This window comes from Fistularia commersonii, chromosome 11 (assembly GCF_037954325.1).
Source record: "Fistularia commersonii isolate RoL2024-O1a breed Wild chromosome 11, RoL_Fcom_v1.0, whole genome shotgun sequence".
Taxonomy (NCBI): Eukaryota; Metazoa; Chordata; class Actinopteri; order Syngnathiformes; family Fistulariidae; genus Fistularia; species Fistularia commersonii.
The window spans coordinates 17,309,753-17,321,682 of record NC_141294.1 but is presented as its reverse complement, the minus strand read 5'-3'; the positions used below and the strand labels follow the sequence as shown (position 1 = coordinate 17,321,682).

Genomic DNA, 11,930 nt, shown 5'->3' with positions numbered 1-11,930 from the left:
AATCCTCCAACTTCTTGTTCTCCACTCCATGCATCCTTACCTTTCCTCCCAGGTCCTTCTCGTTCAAACACATATATTCTGTCTTGCTTGAGCTAATGTCCATTCTTCTCTTTTCCAGAGCAGACCTCCACCTCTAGATGTTCCTCCACCTGTTCTCTGCTCTCACTACAGATCACGATGCCATCTGCAAACATCCATGGAGCTTCCTGTCTAACTTCATCTGTCAGCCTATACGTCACAACTGCAAACAAGAAGGGGCTCAGAGCGGGTGTAACTTCTCTATAACACCAGCAGCACACTATCTCACAACTAATATACATGTCTTGCACACATCTAAATGGTATACTTCTCTGTCACTCCAGACTTCCTCATAACAGAGCTCCTCTCTTGTTATCCTGTCATATTTTTCTAGGTCTACAAAAACACAATACAGCTCCGTCTGACCTTCTCTGTACTTCTATATCAGTGATAATAATAATAACAATAATAATAATAATATAAACAGTAATAACAACTGTGTATTATTATCATCATTATTATGTATTGCAATATAAATAATGTACTTCCAGGTTTACAGAATAAACCCTGAGTTTAACAGAGGATAGTTCCCTGTTTCGGTGCCATTTCCGGTATAATTGCGTCATGATGACGACTCGGAGTTTGATTGGCCAAAACCTTCCAACATCCGCCTACTCCGCGCTTCCGATTGGTGGATCCCGGAGTCTGTTCATACTCCCGTCTTGCCTTGCGTCTGGTACGTGCCGAATGAAAAAACAGACTAAGAAACGGTCAGAATGAACGAATGACTTATTTAATTTAAAACATCTACAAATTATTGATTTTTCTAACTTCTTTTTTATCTGAGTGTGTTCTGTTTGTTTTCTGGTTGAAAATTTTAAGTGCTGCGACCGTGACGGAAAGGCGCATGTTCGTTGTTGAATTAAGTTTTCACTGTTGCGCAACCGCAGGATAACTTGCTCTTTAGATTATTGTCTAGCAAGCTTTTCTTAAAGAGAAGCTCCCTTAACTCGTTCAAGAAAATTTCGAAGTAAGCATTAACACGTCTTAAAATAAACAGAATTAATTGTATCATGAGTTGACGCATGTTCCGAGAAGATAATATGGTGGAAATATTACCTGTGTGTTGATAATGTATCATTATGTCGCTCCGTATTCGCGATAAATGTGCTCCATTCCTTCTGTTAGTATGTGGTGCTGCTTACAACAACATAAGCATAAATGATCGGTGAAACAAAAAGTATTATCTTCACTCCAATTAAGTATTAAACAATAGCAGTTCAACTGAATGTGAGAATGACTTGTTGGGGCTGCCTACACCTCTCCCCAAAATATCTTTTTGCACTATCTCACCCCTCCATCTCTTCTTACCACACCTATTCATGCACTATTATACATTCTCCAGGACACCTTATTCATCATTTAATTTTCTCGTTTGATTATTACTACCCATATCACCTACTGTACACCAGGTATTTCTTTGCACAAGACATTTCTTTTGTTTTTGGTTATTTATCATTGTATCGTTCATTTGTATCTTTATCCTTTATTTGCATATTATTGTCTATTATTAATAGTTGCACACTTTTCTGCCCTGTAATCCTGCTGTGATCATTGTATATCCCTGTCGTATGATCAAAAAGGCTTAAATAAAAAAATGATGAATATAGAGTTAAAAAGGTAAACAAAAATGTAAATAACATAAATAGCTCAATGATATTTATATGTGTACATACAGGCAAGTATTTTAACATCCAGACAGATACACACATGTGTATATATGCAAATATAAATGCATTTTTCCATCATGGAAAACCCCCCAGTAAGTATTCACTGAGTTACCACATGGGGGATTAGGTGGTTTTTATTTGATACAGTGTACATTCAAATTAACATAAACGGTCAATTATATAAAACACATCAGATGAATTCCAATCGGATTCTGCAGGATATGAGAAAAAAATTACAATCTAAGGATTCCAATTCAGTGATCATACAAAAAATACATCATAATAAGGATTAAAAAAAAAAGGAAAGTAAAGAAGTAAGGAAGTAAAACCTTCCTCTTTGAGAAAGCCTTTCGCCCGTAATTCTGCTGCCACAGCTAACTCCACCGGGATATCCTGTGATGCACATCTCTCCTCCTATCCTGCACGATAGTAACCTCTTTGTTGCTCAACCGGTCGAGACAGAAGGCCACCGGCATGGATCTGGGATTCGTGCGCGATTCCTGCAACTAGTGAGGGCCTGTGTTTTCCTCTTAGCCGTTGCCAAATGCTCAATCCTGGGGGAAAGCTGGGGTTTCTGGAGGTCATCTTGCAGTCTGTGACCCAGATTTACCTTGCATGGTAAGGGTCATAGGATGGCTGGGTTATGATTTGGCGCTGTATAAATAAAACCTGAGGTGTTAAAGCGTAGCTCGTTGGTCGGATGGGTGGGAGTCATTTCTGTTTCTGAAGTGTGTGTTTGTTCACAAGGCTTAGTCGCCGGTTATATTTGGGTACGATGACGTCATCCCTCTTGGAGTCACGTGACACAACTGTCTGACCCCTGACGTCAGACGAGTTGTTAATAATGAAAATATGGGGCACGCTGGGCGGCTCCATGTCGCCGCAAGGGGGCGCTATTTCCCCGTTGTGAATGCGGGTGTGCGGCGCGGACACGTCTCCACCCGGTTTATGGTTTTACGCACTGGTGTCCGCTCCCCCCCAAATATTTATTCTTTTTATGCAATAATATCCAAAATGATAATAAATTATAACAAATTATGACAAAGCGGCGGGTGTCCATATCGGCTTATTATCACTCAACAACAACCGTTTTTCTGATTGGACTCTGATGGCTGACTTCATGAATATTAATGAAACCGCTTTCCGCTCCTCATGTGATCCAATGTGCCCGCACGTAGCCGCGTTCGAGGCGGGGTTTAGTTAACCGTTTCATCTCGGGGGTTGGGGAGGAGGCGGAACCGCTGAAGAAGAAGTAGAAGTCGAAGAAGAAAAAGAAGAAAAAAGAAAAAGATTGGAGTTTGGATATGTGGACGTTCGTGCCGTGAGCCGGGAGAGTTCACGGAACCTCGCCGCCGCGCACAGACGTTTCCGCCCCAAAGAAAGATGGCGGCTCCCTTGCTGGAGAAGCTATCGGAGTCCTTAGGATCCCCGGAGCCCGCGGTTCGACTCCTCCTGTCCATTTTAATCGGTGAGTTTGGGTTCTCACACGTCGGTGAGGACGCTCCAGCGTCGGTGACCGGGCTTCTTCTCCCCCACCTCCCTCACCCCCGACTGTTGAACTCCTGCTAACACAGCGGTTAACTTAGTCTACAGCTATGGCTGTCACCTGCGTGTAACGCGGCTGACCCAACAACCCGGAGGGGGCTAGCGATCAAACCGGTGGGCTTATTTCACGGAGAAGCCCGTCGGTAACCCGGCACCACCACCACCACCATCATCATCATCATCATCATCATCATCATCATGCCGACGGGAGGTCAACTCGTGGCACCGAACCGTTAGCGGCTTCTGTGACTGAGACTGTCAACCTTCATCCGGGTCACTAACCGGACCCCCGTTAGCCGGTGCTAGCTTAAACTCTGGAGGTTGTCGGGGGGGGGGCGCAGGTTTGAAAAGCTGTCAAAACATGACCGCGACCCCTATCCCTATTTTCTCCCACACACACACACACACACACACACACACACACACACACACACGCGCGCGCGTTAAGACCCCTCAGCTCCAAACAACAGCTAATACCAATGTTGTGCCGCTAACTTAGCTAGCAGGTCAAAGCGTGTGCGTGCGTGTGTGTGTGTGTGTGTGTGTGTGTGTGTGTGTGTGTGTGTGTGTGTGTGTGTGTGTGTGTGTGTGTGTGTGTAGGGGTGTGTACAGTGTGAACTTTGACCTGACACGTTGGTGTCTTGTCTTCTGCTCGTTTGTTTCTCAAGGTGCTTTTACACAACAGCCTGGTTATTTAGTAACTGCTTTGGTTAGCTGGAATTAGGAATGAAGGTTAGCCACAGTAAGACTGAGAGAACCTGTGTGTGTGTGTGTGTGTGTGTGTGTGTGTGTTATGATAAACCGGGTGGTACGGCAAGGCTGCTGCAAGTAGTGATAAAGAAGGTGGAAGAGTTGAAGTACAAAAGGTCAACAGTCCAGAGCTACAGAGAGTATGGAGAAGAGGTGGAGGAATGTTTGCTAAAGTGTCAGGGGTGATAAAAGACAATGAGAGGAACGGCGGAGAAGATATGTTTTGTCTGGTTTGGAGACACCGAGGTGAAGATGTGGAGGTTCCTCTTCGGGGAGTGAGGAGGACGGAGAGAACCAGGAAGGAGGGACAGCGCATGTTAGACGTTCTGGAGATAAAGTCACACTGATGGTTTGGACATGGACAGAGGAGGGATGGTGCAGATCTGGATGGAAGGATGCTGAGGTTGGAAGAGAACTAGAGGAGGACCAGAGAAAAGGTTTATGGATGGAGGAGAAGAGGACAGGAAGTTGGTCGGTATAGAGAAGAGAATACAGAGAAGAGGAGTTGATGGAAGCAGGTGATTTGGCTGTGGTCAAACATAAATACACACACTCACACACACACACACACACACACACACACACACACACACACCTTGAAATGTATATTCTCAGAATGTTACCCCAAGGTGGTTTAACCGGCTTCAATTTTGAAGCAGTTCCTTCCTGGAACCTGGAGTCAAACTGCTGCAAGTTTCGGATATATTTCCTTAAATCTTTACCATAAAGTGTCCTGAACATTCTTTCAAGATGCTTCAGAAAGTGTGTGTGTAGTTTAATTTTTGTTTTGTCCTCTTATTTTATTTACTTTTTTCTGATTTTCTGGAAATCGCATTTTGTTTAAAATGATTCCTTGTTTTAATTTTTCATCAGTGTATATATATATATATATATATATGAAAAAAATGTGTCCCCTTTAGAAATCCACACATAAACACACACCCCACCCCTATTATTACCAGTTTGTCCTGAGATTCAAGTCAAGCTGAGGCTCAAAGGTGTGAGGACGTCGGTTTATCGGCTCCTCCTTGCAAAGCTTTCAGAATGATGGTCAACCTCCGAGGTGCGTGAACATTCGGATTGGCCTGATGACTTCCCTCTGCTCCTCCTGTGTCCTCAGGCTATCCCTGTGCCATGCTGTACCGCCGGTTCCTCTTCTACAAGCCGCCCACAGTCATCCACCTGTTCCACACCTTGTCCGGACTGGCTCTCGCCGCCTTTAACTTTGGTGAGACGAAGCCCGAAGCCCTGCGACACACACCAAGACATCGATTATTACACATTTATTGCCAACATAAAAGTGGGCCTGACTGTTTGTTTCGGGCTCGTTGGCTCACTGTTGATTATTGACAATTGGATCTGATCGGGGACGTCCTCATGTGTGTGAGTGAGAGTCCATTGTTTGCATGACGCCCTTTGTTTCTGTTGACCACAGCAGGATCTTTACATCGGCGGTGATAAAAGACAAAAACACAGAGCGGCCCTTTGTCGTCTGCCCTGATCTGTCCTCCCCAGACCCCGGCACAGGGCTTCCATTCGACCCGCTGATTTAACAGCATGTATCGCAACGCCAAAACAACTCAAACCCCGCCCCGCGTTTATCCTATTTACCCCACTTCGAAGACGTAGTTTATATCACGCCTGAGCAGACGGTCAAAGAGGAAGTGACTGGCACGCCACAGACTTAATTTTTCAGAACAGTGTCCATGAGGGGAGGAAGTGTGTGTGCATGTGTACGCGTGTGCATGTGTACGCGTGTGCATGTGTACGCGTGTGCATGTGTGCGTGTGTGTGTGTACAGCCCCAACCTTCACCAAGGGCTTGCTTTTAATCATTTATGAAGTGACAAAGGGCGCGGTGGCGCCCCCTGGTGGACATGGAGCGCCCTTGCGCTGAGCAGCTTCTCCCAAACCTTATCGACTCTACTGAATCATAATGACCAGGAAGTGAACACGCTGGAGGTTACCACGCCACACAGGTTCCTCCCCCCTCTTCAAGAAGATGGCCTTTTTTTTTCCAGTGTTGCAAATTAGAGCTCGAAAGACGGAATGAAGCGGAAGGAGGATTCTGTCAACCAAGCGATTTCAATTCATTCCCCCCGAAGAACATTTTCTTCCAGAACCTTGCAGAGAGTTGCAGAGGCAGGAAGTGGCAGCTTCGCTCCAGGTTCTCCATCCCCTCTCCCTCCCACAGTCCCCAAAACACACCGTCGGCGGGTTTGCTGAAAACGAACGTGCGGGTGAATGGTGGCATGATTGACAGCTAAGCCCCGCCTCCTAGCCAAGTGACAGCTGAGGGTGACTCCGCCCCTTTCCCTCCACCCTGTGAGCAGTGCGTTGAATGCCTGAATGTTCAAAGTGTGTCCGGTTCCCTCAGCCGGAGGTTCTAACCGAAAGAACCTTTCGCAGTCCGATGCTAAAACATCTAACACTGCCCTTCTCTTGTCTTCCTCGCTGCAAACGGATTTCACAGCAGGTCTGTTGCCTCCTCTTCCTCCTCCTCGCCTGCTGACTGAGTGCAGAGTGTGTGTCAGATGGTCGCCACGTTGTCGTCCCTCCTGAATCTTCTCCCCTCCCCCCAGCCTGCCTGACGTTGCGCGTTGCGTCCCGTTCCTTCCAGGCTCCCAAATCTACCACTCGGCGTTCTGCGTCCTGGTCCAGTTCCTGATGCTGCGGCTGATGGGGAGGACGGTGACGGCTGTCGTGAGCAGCTTCGGCTTCCAAATGGTGAGGGGCCTTTTCGTCCACGTCCCCCCGCCCACGAGCGTCTCGATCTCACTGACCTTTGACCTCCGGCCCAATAGAACATGCTTCTTCGCTCTCATTTAGAGCGAGGCCTTTCATTTTCGTTCATCTATATCTGACAAAAATAATGAAAAACGCCCCCGTTTCCGGGTCGGAGGAGTTCCCCTCTGTCAGATGTTCCTGTGGTCGCCATGGTGACTGCAGCGGTGGTTGTTTGTTGCAGGTGTACCTGCTGGCAGGGTACTACTACACCGCCACTGAAGAATACGACATCAAGTGGACCATGCCTCACTGCGTCCTCACGTTAAAGCTCGTGGGTGAGTGGGACTTCTCCACCACCATCACCTCCTTCCTCCCATTGAGGGGTTTACCAAACGGTCGCCATGGCAACCGCAGACGCCCTAACCCCTGATTTCCTCCTGTCCTGTGCTCTCCAGGCCTGTCCTTTGACTACTACGACGGCAGGAAGGAAGCAGTGAGTCGTCGTTCTCCGTCCGCTTCGGTGGCCGGTCCCTCAACCGGCGCGCTCCGTCCGAAAACCTCCTCTTCATCCGCTCCTCCTCTTCACCTCTTGCTTCGTGGTTTCGTGCATGAAACTCCGCTAAATCTCTGCGAACGGATTTAGATGCGTGATGACGTGTGTTCTCGGGGCACCTCCCCATGTTCCTCTCCCAAGTTCTCCTGCCTCGGCTCCTCTCCACAGGACATGCTCTCCGTCTCCCCTCCCGGAGTCTCTCAAAAACAGTCGGCAGTTTCGATAGGCTAAATATTCCGTAGCCGGTTGGATGATTGACAGCGAGGTTAAACCCCGCCCCTTCCCGCTTGGGATTGGCTGAGTTTTGTCTGTTTCTCCGCCTCCACCCGTTCCCAGCTGAGCTCCCAGCAGAGGTCGCCGGCGGCGCTGCCTTCCGCCCCCACCCTGCTGGAGGTCTGCGGCTTCGCCTACTTCTACGGCGGCTTCCTGGTGGGGCCCCAGTTTACTCTGCACAGCTACAAGAGGCTGGTGGCCGGCGAGCTGACCGACAGGCCGGGGAAGCCCCCCAACAGGTGAGGGCACGCGTTCCTCCAGGGAACCTCCGGCGCCCGTGGAGAACCTTCTCACCCAAAATCGGTCCTCCTCCCGCAGTGTGGTTCCGGCCGGGAAGAGGTTTTCCCTGGGGTTCCTCTGCCTGGTCATTTACGCAATATTCAGCCCTTATTACCCCGACGGCTACTTCCTGACGGAGGAGTACGAGGTGAGATCGGAGCATGACACACACACACACACACACACACACACACGATGTGTGAGGGTGTGTGTTGACGTGCGGTGTGTGTGTGTGTGTCCCTGCAGGCTCAGCCCTTCTGGTACCGCTGTGTCTTCATCCTGCTCTGGGCCAAAGTCATCCTCTACAAGTACGTGAGCTGCTGGTTGATCGCGGTGAGTACCTTCTCTGCCCCCACGCGTACGTGCCGAGGCTCCGCCCCTTTGCCGCTGCTGATCTGTAGGTGCTCACGTTGCAGGAAGGCGTGTGCGTCCTGTCGGGGCTGGGCTACAACGGCGTGGCGGACGGCGAGCACCGGTGGGACGCATGCGCCAACATGAAGGTGTGGATGTTCGAGACCACGCCGCTGTTCGGAGGAACCATCGCCTCCTTCAACATCAACACCAACGCCTGGGCCGCACGGTCAGACTCCTCCGCCTGCCCCGCGACATGGTCACATGACCTCACCGCGTCCAATCGGCATGCTTCTACGTCAGGAGAAGATTCATACCGTCAGATGTGTGTGAATGAGTGTGTGTTTGTGCAAGTGGGCGGAGGTGAAAAAGCTGCAGGAGTTCAGGGTCGACAGTGGAGCAATGGAGGGTCGGGGGAAGAGGTGGAGCGAGCGGACGGAAGGAAAGAAAAGGTAGAGAAGATAGAGAACACAGAGGCAGCAGAGATGAAGATGTGGAGGTTCGTCTCTAGGGAGTGAGGAGGACAGAGAGGATGGTAGAGATCTGGGTGGAAGGATGCAGAGGTCTGAGAAGATCTAGAGAAATACCTGAAAGGAGGTTTATGGATGGAGAGAAAGAAGACAGGAAGGTTAGATGGAGGCAGATGGTCAGCTGTGGTCACGGGAGCAGCCCAAAGGAGGAGTCCTCAAGGACTCGCTTCAGGATCCGAGTCTTGCCCTTCCGTGTCGTTTGGACTTGCCGCCACCGGGAGGCACTGGAGAGCCCGTGCATGTTGGGGACAACCGGGAGAAGTCAAGGGCGTAGAGACCTCCTCATGAGCTCCCTGAAGGAGCTTCTGTGAGGAGGTCACCTGAACCCGCCGTCTCCGTCTGCTTCCCCCCCTCCTCAGGCACGTCTTCAAGCGGCTGAAGTTCCTGGGGAACAAGACGCTGTCCCACGTGACCACGCTCTTCTTCCTGACCATATGGCACGGACACCACTCCGGGTACCTCATCTGCTTCTCCATGGAGTTCTTCATCATCACAGTGGAGAGGCAGGTGAGGGTGCACTCCTCCCGTTTCTCCACCAGTTCAGTCATGAAACAGCCCGACATCATTAATTGTGTGTGTGCGTGTGTGTGTTGTCTCAGGCCCAAGCCTTGGTGAAGGACAGCCCCTCCTTGACCTCGCTAGCTAACAGCTTCTTCTACCCGCTCATCTACGCCGTGCAGCAGTTCATCCACTGGCTCTTCATGGGCTACTCCCTGGTACCCTTCTGCCTCTTCAGCTACGACAAATGGCTCAAGGTATGCACACACACACACACACGCACACACACATTTACAGCGACTTTAAACCATGAGATGTTCTGGCTGGAACCAGAGCAGAGACCATACAGCGTGTGATAGCTCCATCTTCTCGAACCTTCAGCCACTGTGCAGGAACGAACTACATGGAGTGTGTATGTGTGTGTCCCAGGTTTACTCATCCGTCTACTTCTGCGGCCACATCTTCTTCCTGGCGTCCTTCCTCGCCATCCCGTACCTCCGGAAGGTGCTGGTGCCTCGGAGTCAGAAGAAGCAGGACTAGAGTCTGGGACCCGCCGGTAAGGAAGAGCGGAGAACCTCGCTGCCTCCGATGGGGGACGCCGCGCACTCTCCTGCCGTGGGATCGGATTAATTCCTGGAGCCGCGACGGACGCGGGACGTTGATTCACGCCACCGTGTTTACCGCCACAGTTTATCTCACCCCGGCAGCGGCTTGGATTCGCCCGTTGGCGTCAGAATAAAAGCGGGGGCACCGGAGGCGGCCGCCACGCCACTGAACGCCTCTCTCTTGTTTCCTTCCAGGTCCCGAGGCTAAATGTCCCGAAGGGAACTGTGACTTTTCAAGGAGCAGAACGGAAAATATTTTAAGGCCTTTAGATCTATATATATATATATATATATATATGTATATATATATATATATATATATATATATATGTTCCTGTAAAAATAAATCTATATATTTTTGTGTTTTGAATGGTTAAGGGTGTTTTTATAAACCTTGGGAGTAATGTTTACAGGAAACGACCATCGTGCCACGGGTGGGAGGGGGGGCTGGGATTTACTTCCTGTTTTTATTTTGTCCCGAAACACTTCCCGGAGAACGCCGGCCCTTCTCACACACAACCTGTCACAGGTCTGGGTTCGAATATGCTGTCTCACGTCCCGGGTCGGGCGGGGGGGGGCTTGTTGAGAATGGAGCACTGTAACCCCCTCCCGTCCACACACACACACACACACACACACACACACACACGCACACACACAATGTAACACTGGGATCTGACATGGTGGTGTTCGGCCCTTGAATGTTTTTCTCACGGCGCCGCCGCCATTTGGGTTCTGAACACAAACTCATTTTCTAGTGTTTTATGAAGAACCTTTTTGTAGTTCTTTTTCTGGACCCTCCTCCCCCAACCTCCATCCCCCCCTGGAATAAAGAAGAAGGCGGACTATTTCTTCCAGTGTGTCTCACCTTTGACGCCCTGATGACCGTGTGTGTGTGTGTGTGTGTGTGTGTGTGTGTGTGTGTGTGTGTGCGTGCGTGTTGGATGGACCCTTTTCTGCCTTATCCCACCACAACCCCCCCCCCCCATAACCGGAAGCGACGCAGCACGTGACCTCCATTACCCTTTTTTTAATAACGTGTTCATTCAAAGGTGCCGCAAAAATATATATAAAAAAAAAAAAAAGTAAAAAAATACAAAAAAAAACAAACAAACAGCGTTTCCGGTTGCCTTCATTCTCAAATGACGTCATTTTGCAGTGTGTTCACGGCGGAAGCTTGACCTGTGTGCCTGTGTGTGACTGAAGGGGGTGATGTGCAAGTGCGTAAAAGGGTGTGTGTGTGTGTGTGTGTGTGACTTGATGTGCGTTTACAGCAAAAAAAAAAAAAAGTGGGGGCCGTGAGCGGGAGAAGGACGCAGTGTGGGCGGGGCCAAGCCGCGGGGAGGGAGGGGCCGCAGCGGAACGCGCCGCCGTGCAGCCGCCGACGAAGAAACGAAGGGCAACCGACCGCCTCTGCGTGCACGGCGCCGGCACGAGGAGACGCCGAACCGTCCGAAGCCGTCCGACCGTCCTCTCCCGCCCGGGGCGACGTTCCGCCTTCCGTCCCCCCGCAGGTGGAGCGGGGAGGGTCCGGGGGGGAGGAAGGCTGCAGCCGCCGCCGGACACCGAGCTGGAGCACCGCCGCAGAGCGAGCACGGTAAAAAGAAAAAAAAACAAAAAAAAAAAAAAAACGCGCATCTTCTTCATCCCTGCGACATCTGCTGTTCCATGGAGAAGAAGGAGGGGGAGATGGTGGTGTGTGTGTGTGTGTGTGTGTGTGAGGGGGGGGGGGGGGTATGGAGCTGCATCGGGTGATGGAGGTGTCGCAGCACCGGGCCTCCTCATCCTCCTCCTCTTCCTCACGAACCGCATTCGCACACACACACACATTGGAAAACACCCACACGCACGCACGCACGCAGGTGTCCCCCCGCCGCACCCCCACCTTGATTGGAAGTGTTTTATTGCTGTGTGTCTGTATGTCCTGATCATTAACCGAGCATGCTCCCCCCCTTCCTTCTTCTCCTCCTCTGCACCCCCTCCACCTCTTCCTCTCCTCCCTCAGATGGACAGAATGAGTCTTCTCCCCTTCCTCCTCCTTTGCTTGACTTCGGTTGCCGGTGGCAACAAAG

General features: G+C 50.3%; 2 protein-coding genes across 2 annotated transcripts in view; both read left to right on the top strand.

The window, feature by feature from the left end:
* The first annotated feature begins 2,962 nt into the window (after positions 1 to 2,962).
* On the top strand, positions 2,963 to 10,227 carry lpcat3 (lysophosphatidylcholine acyltransferase 3). The gene is made up of 13 exons (XM_086155484.1): positions 2,963 to 3,216; positions 5,164 to 5,271; positions 6,663 to 6,769; positions 7,011 to 7,104; positions 7,225 to 7,262; positions 7,659 to 7,834; positions 7,914 to 8,022; positions 8,121 to 8,207; positions 8,291 to 8,454; positions 9,115 to 9,262; positions 9,355 to 9,510; positions 9,683 to 9,809; positions 10,054 to 10,227. The coding sequence occupies exons 1-12, from the start codon at positions 3,132 to 3,134 to the stop codon at positions 9,791 to 9,793; spliced, it is 1,383 nt and encodes a 460-aa protein (XP_086011610.1). The 5' UTR covers positions 2,963 to 3,131; the 3' UTR covers positions 9,794 to 9,809; positions 10,054 to 10,227.
* A 782-nt stretch (positions 10,228 to 11,009) lies between these two features.
* The window catches only part of clstn3 (calsyntenin 3), a 17,510-nt gene continuing 16,589 nt past the window's right edge, over positions 11,010 to 11,930 (top strand). Inside the window, exons 1-2 of the mRNA XM_086155483.1 lie at positions 11,010 to 11,455; positions 11,864 to 11,930. Coding sequence (XP_086011609.1) covers positions 11,864 to 11,930 — 67 coding nt within the window. The 5' untranslated portion in view covers positions 11,010 to 11,455. The remainder of the gene's footprint in view (positions 11,456 to 11,863) is intronic.